Source organism: Scyliorhinus torazame, chromosome 1 (genome assembly GCF_047496885.1).
Source record: "Scyliorhinus torazame isolate Kashiwa2021f chromosome 1, sScyTor2.1, whole genome shotgun sequence".
NCBI classification, from domain to species: Eukaryota; Metazoa; Chordata; class Chondrichthyes; order Carcharhiniformes; family Scyliorhinidae; genus Scyliorhinus; species Scyliorhinus torazame.
This window is the reverse complement of record NC_092707.1, coordinates 330,845,571-330,872,771: the sequence shown is the minus strand read 5'-3', so window position 1 is coordinate 330,872,771 and position 27,201 is coordinate 330,845,571. Positions and strand designations below refer to the sequence as shown.

Genomic DNA, 27,201 nt, shown 5'->3' with positions numbered 1-27,201 from the left:
CTCTTTTCTGGCTTGGCAGTCAAGCTCAGGATCATACATTTTTTTTAATGAAACGTTCCGTATATTTCTTTATTTACAGGAATAATGCACGCGAATACTCTTTATTCTTTATAGGTCGCGGGGGTCTGGGGTCTGGTCATAGCCGAATATCGGGGATCGGATCCGATATACCGGGGTTCGAGCGCGGTACGCTCTCCTTTTCCACTTGCGGAGGCGCATGGTCTGTACTGCACAACTGAGTATAGTCAATGCCAACAGTGCCTCAATGATGTATGATAGAGAGTACCAAGTTATGAACTTGGCACACCAGGATAATGCAGCGTGGTTGGTGACTGGGCCCTCGGTACTACTGGGCAGTGAAGCGTTAACGGCAGGGGGGTTTGGAGTAATGGGGTTCGCGTTCCCGCGCAACAAAAAGTCCATTATAAATATGTTGAGCACGAAGAAAGGAGTCCTCATGGCTATCTTCTTTCTTTCCTTTTCCTGTTGTTGCTGGTTTTCTCCGGACTTGGAGCTTCTGGAGTTCTGTAAGACAAGCGTAGTGTGTGTAAATACTTCGGTTTAATATCCGGTGTGTTAGTGTGTCTGTCCTTCTTGGGGCCAATTAAACCCTTATAATTGGTCACAGTATGTGACTCTCCCCCCATTTTTTTTTCAAAACAAATGTTTGGACACGGCACACTTCCCAATGGTGGACCAGTGCTAACTTTATCATTCAAATGCTCTAGGATGTAAATAACATGTGGCAGCAACCCAAAGGTTGCCTAAATAAAATAAAACTGTTTTTGAAAGTAAAGTTCGAATGAGGTGCGTGTGGGCCGCGACGGGTACGATTTGGGTGGAGTCCCCGGGTAGGACAGCTACCAATACCGTATCTCCCCTACCCGAGCGTTTTTGACCAACGGGGGGGGTCCCCAGGCAGGGCGGGTCTCATGCCGTTTCTCCACTGCCTGAGCGACCAAAGAACGGACAAAAATGTAGTCATCATGGTGGGGTTACTGTTCTGATTCTACCATCCAATCAGAAGAGTAGCTACGATCGGGCGTCTGGTCTGGTGGGCCTCTGAGGCAAGTCCTCAGAGGTATCGGCCGAATGGGCATGTGGCGGTGGTGGGTGTCTGAGGCAAGTCCTCAGAGGTTTCGGCAGAATGGGCGTGTGGCCGCGGTGGGTGTCAGTGGGAAAAGTTAAAAAGTTCAGGTGAATGGGTGTGGGGCGGTGAGAACATTCTCCTGTAGGACGAACAACATTTAACAAACAGACAGACAACATAAAACATTCTGCAGGTTCCATCAGAAAGGACAACACTTTTCACCAAGTGTCTCCTTTAAATCATCATGTGGACACCTCAGTTCTCGGTCGCTACGGGCTCTGCCTTTTTCTTATCGAGAGTGCCTGTCGGTTCGGCACTCTGTGGTTTCTTAGGGCCATTGCATTCTCTAGCAAAATGTCCCAATTTTCCGCAATTGTAGCACTCTTGCAGTTTGGCTGGGGGGCTGTTCTTCCCTCGTTTACCCAGGCGGGGTTGTGAAGAGTGGTTCTTACTGCCTGCACGTCTGCGGCAGCTTGGTTTTCCTCGGGTGTTCTAGTGGCTGATTTACTGTGAGCCGCTTGTTCCCAAACGCGGGACAATCTCTTGACCACCCACTTCTCATTATGAGCCTCCTCCAAGGGGTCATAATTGCTACAGGCATTCTGTCCTGCTTCCATGGCATGGGAGATAAGGGTGCGGGTCCACTTGGCCATATTGTCTGGGGACAAATGGGTACGATCTACGCTGCTGAAAACGGCTTCAAAATGAATCCACAAGCGCCCTGCGAACGCTGTGGGGTGTTCAGACTTTTTCTGTCTGCATTTATTCAGACCGTCTACGGGGTCGCCCCGGTTGTATCCGATCGCATCCAGGATCGCGGTATGCATTTCTGCAAGGGTGCCTCCTCCTACATTCTGTGGGTCGGGAAGGGCTGCTGCGACCGATGGGTCTAAGCTGAGGACCGTGAGCTTTACCTGCTCTTTCTCATCCAGGCCGTACATGGTCGCCTGGTGTTTGACGGTGGCAAAGAAATGGTGTGGGTCTGAAGCGGGGAGGAACGGTGTGATTTTGGCACACGCGTCCCGTAATCGGGTCACTGTGAGGGGGGTGGAATATAAGACGTCCGCCGCGTCTGCTGTGGCGGTGCGGTGGGTTGTTACAGGGTTCATGGGAGCCTGTATTACCTGTTGTGTGGGGGGTGGGGGTGCTTTCCTCCTTTGGGGTTTTCCCTGCGCACATGCTCCCTGAACATATCTCTGCGCTGTCTCTTGCAATTCTTCCCAATCAGGGCCGTCTTCCTGTTCTAAACTTTCCCCAAAGGTTTCTTGAAATCCCTTTTGGACAGAAAGCAGTGCTTTCATGTCTGCAATCTGCTTTCAGCACTTTGCATGGTCCAAAGTACTCTGCCTTTGTTCCGTTGTTGTAGCGTGGAGCGCTCTCAAGGCTGCCTTGAGATCACTGCATTGTTTCTGGAGCTTCTCTAACTGGTTTTCTGTTTCTTTCTTTACCAGGACTGCACGCTGCAGGTCCTGATAAGCCTTCTCATACTGTGACTGGAAACTACTCAAGTGCGCCAGACAAGATTGGTGACCCCGTTTGGCGTCAGCCACCTCTTGGTCCTTTGCGGCTAATTTCCCTTTCAATTCCTGGTTCTCTTTCTGAATTTCACATATATCGGTTTTACTTATCCGATGTATGCCTTCTATTTCCTTGCGGAGCGTCCTGATGACCTCCTCTGTGCCTCGCAATTGTGCCAGACAGGACACAATTGCCATCGGCTTGCGCGCTTTTGCTAAACTCTTTCTGTGAATCTCACTCAGGTTCTCCCACCAAGTATGCCCTATACTTCCAGGACCTGAGTCGTCGTTATTGCAGAAATCCTTCCACACGGGCCATCCTTTGCCCTGCAGAAATTTGGGGATTTCCACTTCCCAAACGGGACACTGTCCCGCTCCTACGCTGCTGACTGGTGCGACAGCAAAATCTTCGGGGTTCATGAGGCGCTGCATCGCTTGCATTGCCTGCATGGCTCTCTCTTATCTGCTCGGTACGTTCGAATTTGGAACAGGGGGTCAAGGTGGTGTGGTAGATACGGGTACGGCTTGCGCTAATTTCCGAAATACCTACTGCCGATAGTTTTGACGCAACAAAAAAAGCTATCAGTTTTGCCTTATAACCCTGTTAGTTACGCATGCATATACACACTTCCGAATTGTGAATTATTAACCAGAACCTCTTGAACACTTGTGGGTTTTTTTTTTTTGTTTCCGATTGGACTTCTAATTAAAAATGTTGGGGTTCTCCCGGAGTGGTTTTCCACTTCTAAGTCGGGTCCCGTCAGGATGTCGCCAATTATGTTGCTCTTTCTAGCTTTAGTCTATTTGCTCTGTTATAGGTCACCTTTGCTCATGAGTCGCCAGGTATCTTTATGATACCGCCACGTGGTTCAAGTTTAGGTTATGATTAATAATACAGCACACCGCTTAGTATGGATTAAAACAACGGTCATTTATTATATACAACAAGCAATATTAATACCCTAATACTACTTTCTATACAATAAACCTATCACTACTGGCCAATACTTAACTTAGGAAGAGCCCACCAGGTCAGGGAAACGAATGGCTTGTCCAATCAAATCTGGCCCGTGGGATTCAAAAGGCTGCTACAGGTCGGTGGCTAGGTGTCTCTACCGGATAACGTGGCTACAGCCTGTGTCCATACAGTTTGTACAACCATTTTCTCTAACATTGTATTTTCCTTGTTTAACCTTTCGGAAGCTGGGTTCGGCAGTCCTATGCAGACCAGTGCTGTAATATATAGTTTATTATACCATTCACAAGTTGGAGATATCGTGGCTAGCGTCAGATCAATGCAAATTTGTTGGTTCTAGTGGCTTCAACAGTATCAGTGGAAATATATTTCTAAAAAATCTGGTTCCGTTGGAATTTGGGATAGACAAGAAAATAGGCAAAATAAGATAGAGATGTGAAGCTTAATCTTAGTACAGTTTAGTATAGGTCCTTGGTCCTGCTGAAGGTCTGTTGTTGCCCAGTTAAGTGCATTGGCACTTAATGAGGCTGTCCTTCCCGAAAATATATGACTCCGGCCGCCCCATCCAGTGGGCGAGACCCCTATCACCTATTAAATTCCGCACTTGGGCCTGAATTTAGACCCCTCCCCCATGGTGAGTTTGGTGGTAGGAGGGCATTCAGCTGAGTAGGGCAGTGGTAGGCGGGGCCCCATCACCTCCATGCCTTTTCCCTGGTTGAGTCATTTGCAGGAAGGTTCATGGATAGCCACCAATTAAGAGCAATTCATGTCCACTTAAGGGCCTCATCTCACCGTCGCTGGGGGCATGGAATTTTCTATGTGGAAAGCTTGAAAAGCAAACCCTGTTGGGGCTGCTTGTGGGCTTCTGGAGGGAGGAAGAGTGTGGGGGTGCAATTCCCCCTCCCACCACCACTCATCTGTGTTCTGGGCTGTTCAGTGATCCTGAGACATGGGTAGGTGCAGTACTGGTCGAAACCACTGCCTACTCAATGGTGCTGCTGAGCAACAAAGAGCTACCAGTCTCTGATTGGCCAGGGGCTCTTGGTGGCAGGACCTCTGCCTTCATGGCCCTTGATCCCAGGAATGGCCAGGCCTTTCCCAGCTAGGTGCCTGATTGACATTTGATGCAGTGGGCTCCCACCAGCTCTCTGGCAGGTGTGACCCCCATCATCTCCATTAAATTTCACCCATGGTCTCTATCTCTCCACATTCTGTTCAGGGCCAAAATCTGCATCTCTGTCATCTGCTATTGCTTTGTCTGTAGCCTACCTCCCTGGAATAGAAATTGATGTGTATTGAGTCTGATTTTCAATGGCACCCAGACAACTGCCTAAAATGTTGTCTATATGGACTTCAGTAAGGCCTTTGACAAGGTCCCTCATGGTAGACTAGTACAAAAGGTGAAGTCACACGGGATCAGGGGTGAGCTGGCAAGGTGGATACAGAACTGGCTAGGTCATAGAAGGCAGAGAGTAGCAATGGAAGGATGCTTTTCTAATTGGAGGGCTGTGACCAGTGGTGTTCCACAGGGATCAGTGCTGGGCCCTTTGCTGTTTGTAGTATATATAAATGATTTGGAGGAAAATGTAACTGGTCTGATTAGTAAGTTTGCAGACGACACAAAGGTTGGTGGAATTGCGGATAGCGATGAGGACTGTCAGAGGATACAGCAGGATTTAGATTGTTTGGAGACTTGGGCGGAGAGATGGCAGATGGAGTTTAATCCGGACAAATGTGAGGTAATGCATTTTGGAAGGTCTAATGCAGGTAGGGAATATACAGTGAATGGTAGAACCCTCAAGAGTATTGAAAGTCAAAGAGATCTCGGAGTACAGGTCCACAGGTCACTGAAAGGGGCAACACAGGTGGAGAAGGTAGTCAAGAAGGCATACGGCATGCTTGCCTTCATTGGCCGGGGCATTGAGTATAAGAATTGGCAAGTCATGTTGCAGCTGTATAGAACCTTAGTTAGGCCACACTTGGAGTATCGTGTTCAATTCTGGTCGCCACACTACCAGAAGGATGTGGAGGCTTTAGAGAGGGTGCAGAAGAGATTTACCAGAATGTTGCCTGGTATGGAGGGCATTAGCTATGAGGAGCGGTTGAATAAACTCGGTTTGTTCTCACTGGAACGAAGGAGGTTGAGGGGCGACCTGATAGAGGTCTACAAAATTATGAGGGGCATAGACAGAGTGGATAGTCATAGGCTTTTCCCCGGGGTAGAGGGGTCAATTACTAGGGGGCATAGGTTTAAGGTGAGAGGGGCACCGTTTAGAGTAGGCGTGTGAGGCAAGTTTTTTACGCAGAGGGAAGTGTGTGCCTGGAACTCGCTACCGAAGGAGGTGGTGGAAGCAGGGATGATAGTGACATTTAAGGGGCATCTTGACAAATACATGAATAGGATGGGAATAGAGGGATACGGACCCAGGAAGTGTAGAAGATTGTAGTTTAGTCGGGCAGCATGGTCGGCACGGGCTTGGAGGGCCGAAGGGCCTGTTCCTGTGCTGTACATTTCTTTGTTCTTTGTTGTTCTAAAACACCTGAATATGTTAGGAAACAAATTCAGCGCTAACTGAAGGCTCCAGTCAATCCAATCTACTGGTGTAGGAAACACAGTAAATTCACTGGTGTCATACTCTCCTTGATTGGAGGTTGGGATGTGTTCTTGAGTCAGAGCTGAGGGAGTTCTACCCAACGCCCTTGGCAGGTAATGATCAGACTGGCATCAAGTGCAAAGAATGCCAAATTGTTCCATTTCCCATCATTTTATTCAACACAAAACAAATCATTCAGAAGATGGAAAAGAAAATGGATAGTATTAATGAAGTGGTTTTGAGACATCGTGGGACTTTAATTTTAAAATCTTGTTATTTCAGACTGGTCTCGAGTAAGATGGTGTCTCCAGAGCTCAAATGGTGAATAATAAAATCACAAGGACGGCTCTCATCGGAGCTGACTGGGAATGGTATGATTTATTCATTTAACTGTGGAAGAGTGGCTCAACCGGCCTTGATATTTGATCACTGCACACTGATATAATTTAGCAAAGCATGTTCAGATAAAATTATTGGCAACATGTCTCAGCTAATCCCTGAGGGCTGGAGGTTGGTAAATACTTTAAAAAGGAATGTGGAGAATGTGCTGAAGCTGACAGGAAAATGCGACATGAATAAAGAACAAGCAGCTGCCATAGATTCAACATTACAGCGATGTTTCTGTCAATTCTCCTGTTCTACGAAATAATGGAATCACATTTACACAATTTGGTGGATTAACAAGAAGCTGACATAAAAAGAATGAATGTGAAACAGAAGTATGTTCACATTGAGCAACTTCTCCTTTAATTCTATTCAATTCTTCAAACTAAAAGGCATTTCTATGGAAATGCATGTGGGTCCTGGCCACACTTGCTTTTTTGTCGACTGTGCAAAACATTTTTCATTCTAGTTCTACTAAATCTCTTCATCTCTTTTTTTTCCAGGAAATTGATGACTGAATTGGTAAAGTCCTGCTCTCCCTCAGACGAGAATATTTAGTCAACTGTGCTTTCAATTTCCAACCTAACCTCATTTTCATGACTCTATGGGTGGAATCTTGTTGAGGGGGTTGGGGTCGCCAGCACGCAAGTAACCCCTGCTGCCTCTTTCCAGGAGGGCCTGCTGAACCACAGGCCTATCGGGTGGTGGTGTGGCCAGAGGTGGGTGTTGCCCTTGAATCAAGGCCCCGGAGAGGAGGGGCAAGGTGCAGATGTCCCGCCTACCAAGAGCTATTCACCAATCAGAGACCCACATCTCTTGTGCTCAGCAGCACCACAGCAGAGACAGTGGCTGTTGCAGGAAAAAAACTTACCAGAGTCCCAGGATTGTGGAGAGAACCCAGGTCACAGGTAAGGTATGTGGGGGTTGGGGGTTTTGCAGGAGAGTTGCTGGGGGAGGTTTTTTGGGGGTTGGCAGCAACGGCCAACCTCCGCAGGGCAGCTGGCTGCACAATTTTCTCTGTTGTGCACGCTACATGTTGGCAGGTCCTTCTGCCCCTGGGTTAATGCCATTGACAGCAGGATAAGGCCTTTAAGTGGTCATTAATTAGCCACTTAACGGACTCAATAAGTCGTGGGGTTGGAAGATCCACTGCAGGCCTTTTGCCCGGAACTTAATACTGACAGAGGCGGGAAGGCAATGTGGTTTTGGTATGCCACCATCCTGCCTAATTGCCCTTCAAGATCACCACCAACCAAGGTAAAAGATTCCTCCTCATGACTCTATGGGCTGAATTTTATACTGGTGGCCAGCATAAAGGTGAGGGACAAGCTCACCTCCACCTATCCCAGCAGCTCCACTGGGAACTGTGTGGTACTGCAAGGATCAGTGCTTGGGCCCCTATTGTTTACGATATATAGGAATGACCTGGATGAGGGAACCAAATGTAACATTTCCAAGTTTGCTGATGACACCAAACGGGGCAGAATTGTGAGTTTTGAGGAGGATATAAAGAGGCTTCAAGGCGATTTAGACAAGTTGAGTGAGTGGGCAAACACATGGTGGGTTCAGTACAACGTGGCTGAATGTGACGGTAAACACTTCGGTGTGAAAGACAGAAAGGAAGGGTGGGAATGGAAGGAGACGGACTCCGTAAGCGCAGACAGTTTTAATTTAGACAGGTACCATGGGCGGCGCGCAGGCTTGGAGGGCTGAAGGGCCTGTACCTGTGCTTTGTACTTTGTTCTTTGACGAGCATTATTTAAATGGTAATCTATTGGGAATTGTGGATGTACAAAGAGATCTGGGTGTCCTTGTACACTATTCAACGAAAGTGGAGAGGCAGGTTCAACAGGCAATAAGGAAGACAACTGGTATGTTCGCCTTCATTGCAAGAGGATTTGAGTTCAGAAGTAGATCTGTCTTACTGCAGTTATACAGCACCTTGGTGATACAACGTGGAGTATTGCATGCAGTTTTGATTTCCCTACCTAGAAAAGGATATAGTTGCCATAGAGGGAGTGCAGCGGAGGTTCACAAGGCTGAAACCGGTCTTGCCAGAACTGTCCTATGAGGAGGGTTTAGTTCAACTTGGCCCGTTTTAACTAGAGTTTAGCAGGATGAGAGGAGATCTGTTTGAAACATATATGGTGGAATTCTCCGTTCCTGAGACTAAGTATCGACGCAGGAATCACGTAATTATACGATAGCAAAACTGGCGCCGCACCTTAACTGATTCAAAGACCATTGAGGGACTCGCACCGGCGCAACATGGAAGACAATCGATTCCAATGAGAAACGGTGCTGGATTCACCTGATTCGCGATTGACACTCAGGAAGCTGACAAGCTGCAACTGCAATCCACACTTCACTCCCCACACACACCATCCCAGCCAACAAGATCATCATAATCTTCATTATTGTCACAAGTGGGCTTACATTAACATTGCAATGCAGTTAAGGAGAGCGGCACCCCATTATACAGACACCGACCTCGAGACCCTGCTGGATGCCTTGGAGGAGAGGTGGGCGACCCTGTACCCCAGCCCAGAAGGAGACTGCCAGCCGCCGCCATTCACCGTGCCTGGGCACAGGTGGCAGAGGCTGTAAACGCTGTGAGCAACGCCGTCCGGACCGGCCAGCAGAGCGGGAGAAGACTGCAGGGTGACTGCCAGACCTGTGGCCCCTTACCGCGGCAGAGCAGAGGGCATGGACGTGGTCGGCGGGCCCAGGGAAAGGACAGTCACCAGGGTGGAGGTCAACGTGAGGTGAGGAAGTGAGGTCCCTCTGAGTTGCAGTTCCCTGTGACACGTGTGTCACCCCCCCCTCCCCAAACACCACCCTCATCCCCACACCACCCTTACCCCCACCCCACCCTCACACCACTCCCACACCCCCCACACCCCCACACCCCCACAGCCCGCTGTCTAATGGCGAGTCTTGTCTTGTGTCTTGCGGGAGTTGGTGGTGATGGGGCGGGCCCTTCTGGTGTCCCCTGCCCCCAGCCACAGCCACAGCCACAGTCCCGCGAGCCGAGCAAGTTCGGGGACAACGACACAATCCATAGACCCGAGACCCAAGACACTCAGCGCTCAAATCCGAGGATGGCACTCATTTCCCGTCACCCTCCACCATCCCAGAGACGTTCACCTCAGTTGGGCACTTCAATGAAGTGGCTCCTGGGACACTCTCAGGTGCGCACCACACGTGTTCCAGTACTGCAGGTGGAGGTAGAAACTCCCGAGGGGGTGGACAGTCGGAGGGAAGGCCTTCCCCAGAGACTAGCTGCAGTCCAGATGGATTTCGGGCAGGAGGTGGTGCCGACCACGGGTGCCACCCAGGACATACCGCATGGGCGGCACTCGTTGTGGACGCGTTGGGGACGAGTGTTTTGGCAATGGATCAGCATGTCCAAGGCCTGGGTCAATTTGTGCAGGTGATGGCTGAGGCCCAGGACAGGGTGGCCGCCTCATAGGCAGCCATCTGCCAGAGTCACCTGGACATTGCAGCAGGGCTTCTGAGCGTGGCTCAGTCACAGCGGGCCATGCCTGAGAGTGTCGGTGACATTGCCCAGGAGCTGCCTGACGTGGCGCAGACACAGAGGGATGTGGCGCCGTCCCAGATGGAGGTGGTCCACCCCCTGTGCTCCATGGTCGCGAGCATAGCGGACCCTGGCGGAGACGCAGTGAGCCTCCAGGACTGGCAGCGCCAGGAAGTGGGGGTCCTCAGGGGTTAACTCCTCTCGCACCACCATCCCATGGAGTAGCCCAGGGGCCGTCGGGCACCTCGAGGAAGGAGGAAGTGATGGGGCCCGTGCCGGTGACTCCCACAGGGGAGGTGCTGGAACACCGCAGCACTTCGGACACCCCCCACCCCCTCCTATCCCTGGCGCAATTGCTAGGCAGTGGGCAGAACAGGGTGGCACCATGCCAACTGGGACACCCGAGCATCAGTCGGGCCCTTCCAGGCTCTGTCGCCCCTGAAGATACCTCCCAATAAGGACCCAGGCCACAGGACGGATGCGGAGCACCAGCACCCATCGCAGAGCGGGTTGTCTTCATCCTTCATCCCATGGATTAGATCCGCTATTACTGCCAACCCAGGGCCTCCACCCATAGTGCAGCAGGTATGTATAATGGAAGGGGTTGCAAGCGTGCAGAGGGGGTGGTCAGCTGGGGTGGGGGTCTGGGTGAGAGAGGTGTGGATGTGGCGGTGGAATGAAGTGTCCATGCCCCTGGCCAGCCCCCTCCCCCATTCGGCAAACCTGGAGGTGATCAGAGCGTTCTGTGCACATTGGCCCTGGCGCACACGTCGAGCGGCCTCCTGGGGCTCCTTTGCCCTGTCCATCCTCCCCCTCCCCCACATCCTTCCTGTCAAACGTGGACTGGCATTCATCCTCTTCCTCCAGCACGTCACCCCTCTGCTTTACGATGCTGTGGAGGATGCAGCCGGCCGCCATGATGAGGGCGACCCTCCCAGCGCCATACAGGAGGGCCCTTCAGAATAGTCCAGGCACCTGAACCACATCGTCTGGATGCCGAAGCACCGCTCGATCACGCCCCTGGTCGCTGCTTGGGCGTCGTTGTAGTGTGTCTCCTCATTGGTCTGTGGCCTGCATATAGGTATCATCAGGCACGACCGCAGCGGATAACCCCTGTCACCCAGGAGCCGACCCCACAGCCGGGGATGCCTTGAATAGGCCGGGAATCATCAAGTGTGCCAGGATGAAGGCGTCATGCACATTGGCCATGTAACGGGCGCAGGCGTGCATGATGCGCATCTGAAGGTCACACACCAGCTGCAGGTTCATCGAGTGGAACCCCTTTCGGTTTGTGAAGATCGGCCTGTCATCTGCAGGTGCTCATAGGCCGACATGCATCCCATCGATCACCCCCTGGACCCGGAGCATCTTGGCGATGGCGACGAACCCTGCTTCCCAGGCATCCTGGTGGGCTCAGTCCTCATTGAAACGGATGTATTGAGCCGACTGGACATATTGGGCCTCCATGACGGCGTGGATGCATTTGCGCACCGAGGTCTGTGAGATCCCGGTCGGGTTCCACTTGCCGCCTGGAAGGAGCCCTTCGTCCAGCACCACCCTGGAGGGGCGACTGGGGGCATTGCCCTTGGGCGGGCATGATGGCGGCCAGTTTGTCGGGGAGGGTGATATGGAGGGTGGGGTGGGGGTGGGGGGGGGGGCGGGGGGGGGGGGGGGGCGGGAGATGGAGGTGCTGGGGGTTGTGGGCTGGGGCACCCATACGGCCGGTGGCATGCTGCAGAACCATGGCCAAGGTGGGTGGTCAGTGGGCTGCACAGCAAGATGGCTGCCTTGCAGATCGCAGCAATGGCGGTCCATGCCTGGACATCGCCCCAGTCCTGTGGGGAGTCACCCGGGCCTTATGACGTGTTCCTCCGTCACCCCCCCCTCTACCCTGGGTCCTGGCAGGACCCCCCCCTCACCCCAGCCAGCCCGACCAGCGTCAGGACCGGCAACCCACGGTCACGCCTCTTCATGTCCTACCTCCCCTCTCTCCCTCATCAGCCACAGCATCTGTTTCTCAGTTTTTACAAGCACAAGTGAACCTCGCCATTGGGAATTCCACGCCAGTGCAGGCGGTGAATCGTGGAGGCCCCGAAGAATACCGGGTCAGGCCCCGTGAAACTGGCACCCACCAAGCATTCGGCGTCAGACCGATTCTCCGCCCAATCGTGCTTCCCGATTCTGGCATCAGCCGACGGAGAATCCCACCCATAAAATTTTGAACAGGGCTGGACAGACTAGGTGCAGGGAGGAAGTTTTCCCAGGTTGGGGAATCTAGAACCAGGGGACACAGTCTCAGGGTAAGGAGCAGGCTCGAAGGGCTGAATGGCCTACTCCTTCTAGTTTCTATGTGAACTACTATCACTATTAAACTGCAGCAGGACCACAGTAACTATTGGAATGAGAATGTTGGACTCCAGGATCTAGAATACCCATGAGCAACACACAGCAGTTCAATTAGTGAAGATCATTGCAATTACGCAGAACTTCCCTACTTTCAATCCCCTAGAGTAAACATTATTGAGGGAATATCTCCCGAAATCAGATTTGAATGCATAAAACCCGTACAGTAAAGAAGGAGGCCATTCGGCCCATCGAGTCTGTACCGGCCCTCCAAAAGAGCATACTGCCTAGGCCCACTCCCCCGCACTATCTCCATAACCCCGCACATTGATCATGACCAATGCATTTAACCTGAATATCTTTGAACTGTGGGAGGTTGGAGGAAACCGGAGCACCCGGAGGAAAACCGTGCAGACACAGGGAAAACATTTAAACTCCACATAGACAATCACCTAAGGCCGGAATCAAGTCCATGGGCGGGATTCTCCGAGCCCGCGCCGGGTCGGAGAATTGGCGGGGGCGCGGGAAATTCCCACCACTCCGCTCCGACGCCTTGATGTGATTCTCCGGCGACCGGAGAATCGGCGCCAATCATGCCCACAGTTGCTCGTTGTGTCTTTACTTAATTTGCTTTGTTTTATAACCTTTGCTCTAGAGTTACCAGGTATCTTTATGATACCACCACGAGGTTCAAGTTCAAGTACTGATCAATAACTCAATACACTAGTTAGTAAGTTTCAAATCAAAACACATTTATTATACACAGGCAATCAATGCTCATGTATAAAACTCTACTTACTAGACTATCTCTAACACTAAGAGGCCTATACTTAGCTTTGGAACTGGCCCACCAGGTCAGGGGAACAAATGGCCTTTCATCCGATTCTGAGTCTGCAGGCTTCAAAGCTGGTATAGACTGGTAGCTAGGAGCGCCTATCTCGTAGCGGCGTTGACTGGAGACTTACTTGGTTGGTGCAGCTGCTAGGCAGGTCACGGTCAAGGGTTGTTTCGAGCTGCTGAGAGGCCCTGCCAAGAAGGACGAATTGAACTTGGGGACTCTATTTTATAGTCCCCAGGGGCTCCGCGCCCTTTTCGGCGGACCCCGTACCTGGTTCCAAATAATTGGACTAAGTTCTGATCACTTGGATCGATTTTTTCAATACTGGAGCTGTTCCCTGATCGCTGGGCGGTTCCTAAGTGTCCATTGGCCTTCCTTTGTCTTGGCTCCTGTTGGCACCGAGGAGTCTGGCTTGGCCTTGTTTATCTTAACTGTTTCCAATTGTTCCCGGGGATCGCTCATCAATATGTAGATGGTTGTTAGTTTCAATGCTGTCTGGGTTCCTGCAAGTTCTAATATACAGGAAACTTTGCACCGGCTTGTTTTTCCTGCGTTTGACTGAATTTCCCTGCATTCTTAGCGGATCTACATTTAAAGTCGGGAAGTGGCCTACCCAGGTGGCTACACCACGCGGTCACCGCGGTGCTGGTCGGGAACCGCTGAAATAGGCCGAATTTCCGCCGAGTCCCGCCGGCGTGGTTCCAATCTGGTACCACCCGGTGGGAGCTCGGACCCGCGGCCACGGTGGACGTCCTGGTGGGGGTCGGGGGGTTCTGACTGTCTGGCGGCTGCGATCTGGAGGGGGCCTACCTCCTTCCGCGCAGCCCACTGTAAGGTTCCCGACATGTTGCTCCGCGCTGGCGTGGAGACGGCAACCACGCGCATGCGTCGGCGCGGAGGCTGTCGCGTGAATGAGTGGACCCGCGCCGGCCGTGCAGGACTGTCTTTCAGCCCCGGAGCAGCACGCAGCACTCCGGCGCTCTACTGACCCCCTGGACACCGGTGAATTGCTGGGCCAGGAGGCCCGTTGATGCCGGCGTTCACCACTCCGGTGTTTACGCCGGCGTCAACTCTTGGCTGGGATTTTGGAGAATCCTGACCCGTGTCCCTGGTGCTGTGAGGCAGCAGTGCTAATCACTGTGCCACCCTATTTATTTGATAGTAAATAAATTACATATTCAAACACCTTTGGAAAGGGTTTGATTTTGACAACTTTATTAAAACAACTCATGCACAGTGTAAAACGTACACTTTTTCGCATCATTGAAACATGCAAACTAACAGTCTGAGACAGACATCTATTCTTGTAGTCATTAAAAATCCAGTTCACAAGTGTAATAAATAGAAACATTTTAACCAAGTTCAGCTAACAATCACTTTGATAAAAAAAATCATTTCGTGATCGAAGGTTTCACATATTTGAAGTTGCATAATAAAAAATTCTCATTCAAGAAATGCTTAAGAAAATTAATTGGAGCTTGTGCATCGATGTCCGTTCTCACATTTTTAACTCAGCCCCCCTGCAATAATTCTAATAGTCCCAAATGCTGACTTTTGCTGTACAGCTTTCGATCAGTGTCACACAACATCCTTTTTAAAAAACGTTATCAATATTGAAGTAGAGGTTCAAAGACCTGTCAAACATTAAATGTAATAATAAAAATCATTGAGGAAGTGTTGCTGTCGTTCAAGATTAAGATTGCTTTTATAAAATGTATCTTTCTAATCTATACCTGCCTATACTTTAATCTATACTCTAATCTATTCTCTAATCCATATTCAAATCTATACTCATACTTTGTTGAATTAATTCTCAGGATGTGGGCTTTGCTGGCAAGACTGACATTTCTTGTTCGTCCCCATAAAATGGTGGTGTGCCTTCCGCTTGACTAGTTGAAGTGGAAGGTTTGAAACAACTGAATGGCTCACCATGTTGCTTCAGAGTTAAGAGTCAACCATGTTGTTGAAGATTGCTTCATAGTTACTTGCATTTTAAAAAAATAAAACCTGACTTCAGCGTTTAAAATTTCAAGTTCTCAAACTGCTGTGGTCAGATTTGACCACTGCTATGTAAGTAACATAATCATTACACTATCATACCTAAGAACGCATCTGTCAACTTCATTTGTTCCCAGTATCCATCTACCTTTTATGAATGTTTATTGTATTTTTAGTTCAAAGGCATCATCAAGAAAAAGGCATGCAATGGATAAAATAGTTTTCAGCTAAGTTAGGGTCCAGTTATTGGCACATGAAAGTAATGGTGAGATTTAACCAGACCATATGGCTTTCTATAGGCAGGTTATACAGAGGAAGTTACTGTTCCCTCACTTTCACACACTTGGACAAATCATGGATACTGGTACAACATGCGCTGTTGGGTTCTCCTTCATAAATCAGAAATATATACACACATACAAACACATAGTAGAGTCACCATTGTCCCAGAGGACCAGAAGCTATTTTCCCCTTTGAGAGGGAGGACTGAACGGTGGTCATTTATCCTGAGGATCACCAGACCTCAGGCAAGGGGTAAGGTTGAGAAGGCGGGGCCCTAATGAATAACCTCAGCCGGTACGGGAATTGAATCCATGCTGTTGGCCTCACGTTGCACCACAAATCAGCTGACTAGCCAATTGAGCTTCACGCATGTATACACACATGCATATACGCACACAGTTCCCTCAGACAGTATTGCATGGAAGGTGCTTTTTATCCCTTATGACTGAATGTCCCACAGGATTTACAATTTTGGACGTTGAAGTTATAACACAAAAGTACCCTCAGGTTTCTTCAACCTGAAAAACCCACTGACAGTTTTACCAAGCTGGCTACTGAAAATAATCTGCTTTGAGACTTTATCCATTCTTCACCTCTCTGCACCTGTCTTTGCTCATCGCCTTTCAACTTCCCTCTTAGATTTCTTGGTTTCATATACGTTCATAAATCAGGGAATGAAGAGATAGAAGTTCTGCTGGATACGTAACTAAATGAACGTAAGTACTTGTGAACAGGAGTAGGCCATATGGCCCCTCGAGCCTGCTCTGTCATTCAGCAAGATTATAGCGGATCAAAGGTCCTAGTGCACTGGGCAGTTGTTGGCACCACACCCCTATGCTGCAGTGAGACCTGGACTTTGTATCAGCAACATGTAAGGACACCAGAGAAATTCCAGCAGCAATGCCTCCACCCCGCCTCTGAATTGAATGGGAGGATCATCAAACAAACATTAGCATCTTGAAGCCAGCTTGACAAGAATTGGATTTGGACAGTGTGTCTGAATGGCTGAAAAGCTTCTCCCCTGCCAGATGTTCACAACTGTCCTACGGCCAGGGTTCTAGGGTGGACTATGAAAATGCTTTAAGAAACTCTGAAGCTCTCCTTGAAGTGCGATGACGTTAGGGTTCTCCTGTCCCCCTCTGTATCCATGTATGCCGAGTCTTTTTTTTTACTTGCAATGCTTTATTATTTTTGTGGTCTTGGTGCATTGTTTGTTAAAATGTAAAATCTTAATAAATATACTTTTTTAAAAAGCTTCACATTATCTATATTAGAGCATGAAGAAAGCACCCTTAAAACATCCAGCAATTGGATTCTTCCAATAAAGTGTATTCTAAAATTGAAGCAGAAAACTATTATTGCAATCAATGTTAAATATATAACAAGAACAAAAAGTGCAGCAAAGTGAGAGGGGCCAATCAAAGAGTTTGGTCCAGCTGGACAATCCTGACAGTAACATCTGCAACTGGAAAATACAGAGAGAAGTAGAAGTTAACAGGATTTCTGGAGCAAGTTGAGACATAATTGTATTGAATTTCCAGATTTCCCAATGAATACACATGGCAATGTCTTAATCATCAAGACTTGCAGTTAAGATCAAAGACAACTTTGTGTCCAATCCGCTAGATGGTCACTGTAAATCTAAAGTGAAGACTCCAGGCGATATATCATTGAGGGATTTGTGATCTCAAAGCTATTAAAGATAATCTGCGTTTCCTTTTCTCAATCCCACCTCGTGGTCTAGTATAAAATAAATAACTCTTTGTATATTCAACTTGACATGCTATACCAAATGTAGAATGTTATCACTAAGATTTGACAGGAATGAGCATTTGGCTTAAGTGCTCACATTCCTGTCTCTGACTGAATTTGCAGGATTCTCAACCCTGGTAAGTGGAGATCAGGGGCGAAATTCTCCGGAAACGGCGCGATGTCCGCCGACTGGCGCCCAAAATGGCGCAAATCAGACGGGCATCGCGCCGCCCCAAAGGTGTGGAATGCTCCGCATCTTTGGGGGCCGAGCCCCAACCTTAAGGGGCTAGGTCGGCGCCGGACGAATTTCCGCACCGCCAGCTGGCGGAAAAGGCCTTTGGTGCCCCGCCAGCTGGCGCGGAAATGACATCTCTGGGCGGCGCATGCAGAGATTTAAGTCTCTGGTGCCGGAGACTTCGGCAACTGGCGGGGGCGGGATTCACCCCCCGGCGGGGGGTCGGAGAATCTCGCTCCAGAGCTCCAGCTTTAAATTCTGGATTGACAGCCAGTGGATGGGTGTGGCCCCCTCACTCTATTGATTGTGGAAGCCCATATACCGTCCCTGGTATAGGACTAGCTACCCTATTGGCTGATAGAGATAGTTATGGCCATCAAAGAAGTGCTCATGTTAAGTTGTGTCAGATTGTTGTTTTCACGTCTTCCCCAATACTCCCTTCGAAGGGATATAGGTGAAGATATAAAGACAATAACAACACTTTGGCTATCTATTTAGACTCCCGCAAGAGGTGTGGAAAGGAAGAGAGTGATATGATTCATATACCAGGGAACTATCCTGCCAGTAAGGTGCTTTAGAGAGAGATAGTGGGCTGGTTAAAATAAGCAATCCCAAGTCCAAAGGTCAGAATCCTCTCAGCTATATTTGCTTCAAGAGCAGGGCGGCACGGTTGCACAGTGGGTAGCACTGCAGCTTCACAACTCCAGGGACCTGGGTTTAATTCCGGCCTCAGGTGACTGTGTGAAATTTGCACTTTCTCCCCGTGTCTGCGTGGGTTTCCTCCGGGTGCTCCGGTTTCCTCCCACAGTCCAAAGAAATGCAGGTTAGGTGGATTGGCCATGCTAAATTGCCACTTAGGGTCCAAAACACTAGGACGGGTTATGGGGATAGGGTGGAAGCGTGGGCTTAAGGAGGGTGCTCTTTCCAAGGGCCAGTAGACTCGATGGGCCAAATGGCCTCCTTCTGCTCTGTAAATTCTATGATTAAGAGGCTGACCAATTTGCTAAACTTTTGAAAAGCATCAGATTCCTTGTCACCAGTTACTAAGTGGGATTCTCCCAGTCTCCTGTTATAACCCAGACCCAGACACAAGGGAGACCCAGTTACATCAGACCACCACTAATTCTGTCAGTTCTCACATTGGCTTTTATCGGCAGAACTTTGATGATTCCTTATTCCAGGGGAGAGATTCCGTAAACTGGACATATCTCCCACAGAGTCTTGAATGTTTGGCTAATGTACCGAGAGAGATGAGGCAAACCAGCCTTCACAAGGCAAACTATCTGATATGGACCTGACAAAGGCATAGTTTGCTGGGGAAGAGTGGGAGGTTGCCTGCGAGCCTATGGGTAGTTGGCCACCCCAGTTTTCTTTTGCTTGAATTCATTCATGTGGTGTGGACATTATTGCTGTGGGTCTGAATCCAGCCAGGTAAGTCTAGCAGATTTCCTTCTCTAAGGGGACATAATGGTTTCATTGTCTTTCAATTCCAGATTATTTTATTGAATTCAAATTTCACCATCTGCCATGGTGGGATTTGAACCCGGGTCCCCAGAGCATTACTCCGAGTCTCTGGATTATGACTCCAGTGACAATACCACAACGCTACCACCTCTGATGTACGGGGTACGAAAGGAGTGGCAGGTTAGTCAGATTTAAATGACTTGCCTGCCCAGTGAGCCCAAAAGCTCTGGCAGAGGTCAGGGTTGGAGTGCAATCCCAGTGCAGCTGCTAGGATTGCCATTCAAAGAATTTTCAGCCCTCAGCTTGTTGGAATACCTTACAACTTTGATTGATGTTGAAAATTACAGTTAATTACGAGGATGGTTATGGGTAGTATTTGAACATTTCTTACTATTAGGTGTGTGAGGGAGTGTTTGATTACATCAAGGTGAGGTTTCTGCAATTGTAATTACATATGTTTGAAATTCTAAATAAAATTGCATAATCAGAAAAATAAAAGTCTGACATGCACCCGCTCCACACTGCTTACTAGAACTCAGCTCCCAACTGCGCACAGGGCACTATGAAATCTTTCACAGCAATTTTTGAAGCCCATTATAAAACAATAAAATCCCTTCAGATTTTCCTAACCTGAAATGACCATGTGACCATTTTGGGGTAATGAATAGTTAAAATGGCATCAGGGCCAATCCATATTCTTCGCTCCATTGATTTTTGTTTTTCCCCTTCCCCTTGAAAAGATTTCTCACCTTCACACATCTTTGTCTATCACTATCTAGTGAGTAATTACAAAATGTTCCCACTGATTAAACAGAAGATTTCATAAGAAATAATTTTGTAAGGATCTGAAGCTTATTAACTTGTCTTCACCACACCCCTCCCCCCACCCCTTTCCCATCCCTCATGTTCTGGCACAGATACACACCCAAGTAGCCATTCTTCATTTGTAAACATGTACAATGATTGTCTTAGAATGCTCAACACTGGGGGAAATCACAGTCAAGCTCTTTATCTGTCCTCAACTAACAACCCACCTATTTTCAAAGAATCAGAAGTAGGACCGTATTCATTTATTTACCCTTATTGACCAAGAGACACTGAGGACAATTATGCCCACACTGTGCGCCAGGCTGAAATTAGGAAACCAAACGCAGGCCAGAGGTCAAACTAGGTACCTTCCTGGTCAGTTTTATATATTGACCCCCACTGAAAATTACCCAAAATGCTGGTTTCTTCCATTTTGCCTAGGTTGTATTAAAAAACGTTACAAATCACATTGAAAATTATTACTAGCAGTCGCTCTGGAGAGTGCTTCTTTTCTTTCATTGGCTACTTCGAGCACTGGAAAGTAAACGTTTTCCCATAGCTGTTCTCTATTGCTTTACTTAACTTTAAAATGACTCACATATTCCTATTTACAGAACCCCAAGTATCATCCACTGTTTTAGCATTGAGGAAGCACTGCCGTCTGATTTTCGATCAAGCGTGAGGCTCACACTGTAGTGCCTCCCAGCAACCGCAAACCAATCATGGGAATACTAAACACAGTGCTGCAATTGGGGAATTGAATTCTGTACATTTTCTATTAAATAAACTAGATGAATAGAACAGCGCTCCACTTCTTTGACCTTCTGAGTTCTGTAGTCCAAACGAAGTGTACACGAGACTTCATAAATAATCTTGATCTGTTAAAACACATGACTGGTAGGTAAAGTGCAAGATCGAGCACCATTGAAGATTGTGAAAAAGTACAAGCTTTCACTCCATGGCTTCTTTAGATACGGATTTGATATCCAACATCATTCAGTGTGCTGAGTTCTGCTGGCTTCCGTTCTGTTATTGCAGGTCTGAAAGATCAACAGAAATAACAGCTTATGAATCAGATTTGACTACAGAGTCTATAAACACGCAACTAAAACTCAGATCAATCACTCACACCACTCACTGATTTGAAAGGTTCAGTATAATTACGACCAAAATCAATCTTGGCTTGACAACAGGAGGAGGAGAATGACATGGTCTGGTCACCGCAACATGGGATCATTGCTCTTCGGGCACTCTGACACTGATGGAAGCTGACCTGTGCAATGATACAAGTTCAGCTGCTTCAAATATTAGCATTGTGCACAGAGCATGATTCACTAGGAACACACAAAGATTACAGAAAACAGAGGGACACAAAGTATCCAGGGCTCAAAAGGGGGATGGTGGCTGCCCTTAATGGGGAACTGGCGGAAAACGTTAAAAAAGTGTGAGAAGCAAGTCAGAGGCACAGATCGGGTCCAGTTCTAGGACACTGTCTAAATGTATTTCTTGCAAAGCAGTTAGACAGATTCATGTCAACAGGTAACCAGCAAAGTAGCTCATAACTAGTTGCAACCAGGATATCTACCTTGTTAAAGCTAAGGCATTCATTTCACTTGGGTACTGAATGTTGGGAGCACTCTTCAGGAACTACAGGAACATTATGGAGTAATCCCTTCGCTTACATAAACCTTGGGCCTGCACTAGGTCTAATGCACAGAACCATATTCAAACATGGGTCATGCACCAGATCCTAGATATGCCGGAACATTCCATAACAGAGCCACCGGTGCCCATGTAATATGCCACAGTGCTGTAGGCAACAAACATTACTTTGCAGACTTTAGATTTAGTCCATGGATGTAAAGATTCATTTTCAATGGAGTTAAGTTTAAAGAACAAATTGCATTTAAAATATAATTCCACACAGACATGAAAGAGAAGTGCAGACAATCAGGAGCTATGGAAACTTATGAAGACATGTTCACAGCTGCTGTACGTTCACAAGTAAACTGGAACCTTTGTGGCCTACTGTATGGCAGTTGTGCTCTTCCTTTTTTAACATCCTTTGGTTTAAAGCAGTGATGAGCGACCTAGGCTAATGAGCAGACTGCATGTGTGGCCCTCCATCATCTCAGTGGGCCGCAAGATTGAACTTGGGCATGTTCACTAAATATGACCCTTGAATAAAATTGAATACATTTAATGCATGCCAAATATTTCATAGCAAATTATAAATAAAGTCACCATAGTCCCAGATGGCCATGGGCTGCTTTCCCCTTTGAGGGGGAGAGCTGACTGGTGGTGATTTAACCTAAGGGTCACCACACCACAGGCGAGAGTCAAGATTGAGAAGGTGGGCCTTCATGAATAACTTCAGCTGGTGCGGGAACTAAACCCATGCTGTTGGCCTCACTCTGCATCATGAACCAGCTGTCCAGCCAACTGAGCTAATCCTGATATCCCCAGTGTGGTCCCCGGGCCGCAGGTTGCCCATCACTGGTTTAAAGTATTTAAATAAGTTTTGACTGTTTTAAAGAAATTTGATATCATTTTTGTTTTCGGCATCTGTACAATCATTATTTGTAGTAATGTGTAACTCAGTTATACAACTGAGGATCACCCATCTTAGCCAGCAGGGCTATTATTCGAAGGACATCGTTGTGCTGAGAGTGGAACTTAAAGCAAAATAAACAAACACAAAAATAAAAGTGGGCACATATCTGAGCAAATAGCGATTGCAATTCTGAACAATCTTTGCCTTTTATCATTGTCCAGCCCATCAGTTGTAAACAAAGGTACATCCTGTTGAACAGCATGGGCTTTGCTCCATTAAAAAACCTGGCTCGGAGTTTCCTCCAGACTACTATGAACAGCCAGCATTATCCATATATTTAAAATCTGGGCCCGTCTGAAATCAGGCTCACTGCACTGGCCTGAAATTGTAGTTCGGGCTAGCAGTGAAGATAAACAGATACCTGGCCAGAATGGAAAAACCTGGACCACATTTACAAAATAAACATAAAAATAAAATAAACCTTTGTCCCATCTACAGGCCCCAAAATGTGGAGTAATTGTCTGTCAGATTCAAGACTTGAGACCTTTCCAGATTTAAATACTCACTCAGAATGACGACAAATTTGCTTTGACATTTAAAATATGCCATGAACTTTTCAGGCAAAGCATAAGCAGGTTACAGTCGCTACTATTACGACCCCCTCGGGGGGGCATGAACTGTGTTCTATACGATTTCCTCTCCTTTACCTCAGAGTATGAACTCCCCCGGAATTGAGGATGGGGTTCCCGCTTAACCAGGAGGGAACCTCTCAGTATAAAAACCCCGACCCGTGTAGGATGGGGAGGGTGGCCCTTCAGGGAGAGGATTGTTACTTTTTTAATTATTGTGTACACCGTAATAAACCTTTGTTCCTTCCTATCCTACCGTGCGTTCCTGCATCTCTTCTGTTGGATTCTACAGCTATAATGGACACAGTACATCAAATACCCTTCAAGGGCAGCTTTCCATCTTGTAAGACGATGGTTTGCATCATGGTGGCCAACTCAAAGTGTTGAATCAAATACCCACAGGAGCAGTAACAGCTGTGCAGTCAATGGTGGGTAAAAGATTGAGATTAATGGTCAGTGAATTAACTAATGCTCCAAATATAAGACCCTGCGTACAATCAATAATTAGGTCCAACCAATAGGCGAGCACAAAAATTGCAACATGACAGTCACGCCACATGAATAACTTGAATCTACATAAGATGCAAACTCTATCCCACTCAGCAGTTTTCCTTCATTCACAAATACCCACAAATTAAAAAGCTTTACAATCTGATGGTTTTCATGAAGTCTTTCAAATTACTTCAGAAAGGCAACAGCATTCTTTCAATAGTCCCTTTCAAACTTATAGAAGAAATAAGTTGCAATATGGAGCAATAGAATCTTATACTTTAAAAATGCGTTTCAATTGACCTATTGTGTTTGGACGGCAGGCAAGCATAGTCTATTCATCTTTACTCAAATCAATAGGCATCTGGGACTGCTTAACCCTGATAATGAACCCTGTGGTTGAGTCATCAATAATTACAAGCAAGCAAAAACACCCACCCTGTTATAGCTAAAAAGCCAGAATATGGGAAAGAGATTCCAAAGAGCACCCATTTAATTTGAGTGTCTGGAGTTCTCTTTAGGCACTACAAGCAATTATGAAGCGATCCTTTAGTTTACATAAAATCATGCCTGTATTGAGGCTAGCATCTATCCTATGATGGTGCAAATTGAAGTGAGTGCCTTCCTCTGAGATGCTGTTGTCACGGTGGGTGACACAACCACTTTCTAATGGATGTGAGAAAGTCCTGTGAGGAAGATAAATGTGAGGAAGATAAAAAACACGAATGACTACTGTCAAGGTAAGAATGCTTTGTTACCAATAGGCATGTAATCATATTTCAGTCACTGTTGGCATCAAGTCATGACTGCCATGTGCCTGTCTGATTCTAATTCTGTCACTTGGCCACAATTCAGTGAACACCAATAAGCCTGCTTTTCGGAGCGCCTGGCGGGGTGTTTATCAGCGGCTGCAGTGCCGAGAATTATTCTGCTATTCAAAGGCACTTTGCAGTTTCTTTTGGCCTCGGGGAGTTTCTTCCCGCCAAGGTTTCTTCCCGCAGGTGCTGCTTGACACCGGGTTGCGATCCTCCGCCCCCTCCAAATTGGCGCCATTGTGCTGCGCGTAATTGCAATCACGTTTGCATCTCATTATCGGGCCCACCCACGATGCTCCGCCTCCGATGGGGCGAGTTCCCGACGGCGCGGGCCACATGTGGTCTCAACAGTCGTGAACCTGGTGTGGTGGCTGCGGAGTGAGAGAGAGGACAGTGTCCAGCACCGCCATACTTCGCCAACAATCGTGCCGCTGGCCAGGGAGCTTCTACCAGGGTTGGGGGCAGTAGTGGGGGGTGGGCTGTGGGGTCGGGTGGATGGGTACGCGGTCCAGCACAACCGGCACCACCTTTTCAGGAGCGATCGGTGCGAGTGTGGAGGGTGTAAATGTACACACGACTGCAGCTTGCCAGCCCTTTGCGTGTCCATCATGGACCCGGTGACCCCCCCACTATTTTTCGCATATTCTACGGGTGTTCCATGCGCCGCTGGTGCCAGCCCCTCACTGGCAGCAGAATCGGTGCAGGAGTGCCGCTGATTTCTCCGACGTGGAACTCCAAGGATCCTCCATTGGCGTCAGCACTTAGACGCAGGAAGGGAGAATCCAGCCCAAAGTTCTTTTTAATCGTCATACATTTTTTTTTACTGAGCACAAGAACAATTCAAAGGAGTGTTACTCCCTTCAAAATATGATGACATGATCAGAAATAATTGGCAGGGAGAGAGAAGAAAATCAACTGGCATAATCAAGTGAAAGTTTCGACCACAAGTATTTTTAGGAATATGTACATATAAACAAAGTAATTACAATGATGGTGCTGCCCTAGAGAGAACCAGAAGAACAAACAGTCCCAAGCCCTAGCGCGCTGGCATACAAACACCGCCATGGTTAGATGACTAGAGGCTGTACAGCCCCGCCTTTGAATTACAGCACTTGTTTCCTGACAGTAAGTGATGTAACTGCTGTCTGTATGTCTTTTGCTAATTTCTAAGTAAACTCTGTATTATAACACTGAACTTGAAGTAAAACCGAGTCAAAGAAGGTGACCTTGGTTTGCCAATGCACAGCGGTACAAGATAGAGCCATTAGAAAATCACTTGGATCCCAAGAGAAAGTCAGGAGAACAAAGGTTCACGGCATTTGTCTCCTCATGCCTTTCACGTTCCTATTCTGGGAATACTCAGTTGCTGAAGGGCAACACTGCACTTGGCCCACAGGGTTAATTGCTCAGGTCAGGCATGTTATAGTGCCCACATCATCATCTAATTTCTGAATGTTTCACTTAACTGCTGAAGTCATTCTCTTATGCACTGTGGGCACTTATTTATGTGTGACCTGTCTACTGAAACAGCTTGGCTGATGTTAAAGAATAGCAGAAAGCATAATTGTTAGCTTTTAGCACAGCAGGTTTCAATTTTGAATTGTAATTTTTTGAACTACAGCTGAAATCATAGAATCCCTACAGTGCAGAAAGAGGCTATTTGGCCCATCGAGTCTGCACCGGCCCTTGCTCTGATGAAGCACACTACCTATCCCCCCACTCCATTCCCTGTAACCCCACCTAACCTTGGGCAATTTAGCATGGCCAATTCATCTAACCCGCACATCTTTGGACTGTGGCAGGAAACCCACGCAGTCACAGGGAGAACGTGCAGACTCCGCACAGACAGTGACCCAAGCGGGAATCAAACCTGGGACCCTGGCTCTGTGAAGCAACATTGCTAACCACTGTGTTACCTTACCGCCCTTGTTTGGTTGTGTTCTGAAGGAGAGCCACTTGATGTGCGACTGCTCAGCACATCACCGCCACTGGAAGTCTTCCCAGCATTTCCTGTTTTTATTTCAATATGATTACCTTACACAAGTACAGCACAAAATCGGTCTCTGGCGAGCAAGAGTTCTGGTAGTGAAGGCAGGGTTTTCTGTATGGTGATTTGGTGTAAGTGCAATAGGCCAATTTTTCAGCCGTCTATCCTCGGGATGCTCAGACTAATTGTATTGTCTTAATTTACCACAGGCTCACAGATCGCTCCGGCCAAAGCCCAAAGCAAGGGAGCAGCCAAGGGCAATAATTGCCAAATTACATTGATATCAGGACCGGGAGAGGATCCTTCGGTGGGCAAGGCAAACACCCCAGCAGAGGCAGACGGGTTTGTGCGGACGAAAGGCCTGGACAAGGGGCAGGCAAGGCAGCGCTGAGTGCGAAACAGAGGAAGAAAAAGGGGCGAAAGAAAAGAACTATGATGGACCTATACCATGTTTGCGCGGGACTGTACTGCCTCGCTTTGAACAGAAATGTTAAACCACAGGAAAGAGCGAAGGTAGCAGAGCGCAGGCGAGGGGGAAGAGGGAACAGCTGTCTAGCGAGTACAGGAAAGGGGTGAGATCAGCCCAGGGAGGGGGGGGGCACCACACTAGTGGGGAAAGCTAGCGCAGGATGTATGAGAACAAGGAGGGCTATGGTGAACCTCCTGGTAGCGAGGGAGCGTCTGGCAGGGGCGTGGCGTGGATCACAGCGGCAGGGATGGGGAGTGCAAGGAGGGAGATAGGGAAGGAGAGACATATGGGGTGGGGAGTGGGTAGCAGGGGGGGCAGAGGGGGGAAGGGGGAACACATGGGAAATACAAGTACAAGGATAAGAAAGGGATGGTTTTCAGATTGGCTTTAGCAGGTAAGGTGCAGGTTGAGGGAACAAGATGGTGCCACAAGCAGCCACT

General features: G+C 48.0%; 1 protein-coding gene across 1 annotated transcript in view; it reads right to left on the bottom strand.

Moving 5' to 3' along the window:
- Positions 1-14,473: 14,473 nt before the first annotated feature.
- vash2 (vasohibin 2) overlaps positions 14,474-27,201 on the bottom strand; it is a 233,509-nt gene continuing 220,781 nt past the window's right edge. The window contains exon 7 of the mRNA XM_072508879.1: positions 14,474-20,858. Within this exon, the coding sequence (XP_072364980.1) occupies positions 20,786-20,858 (73 nt within the window). The 3' untranslated portion in view covers positions 14,474-20,785. The remainder of the gene's footprint in view (positions 20,859-27,201) is intronic.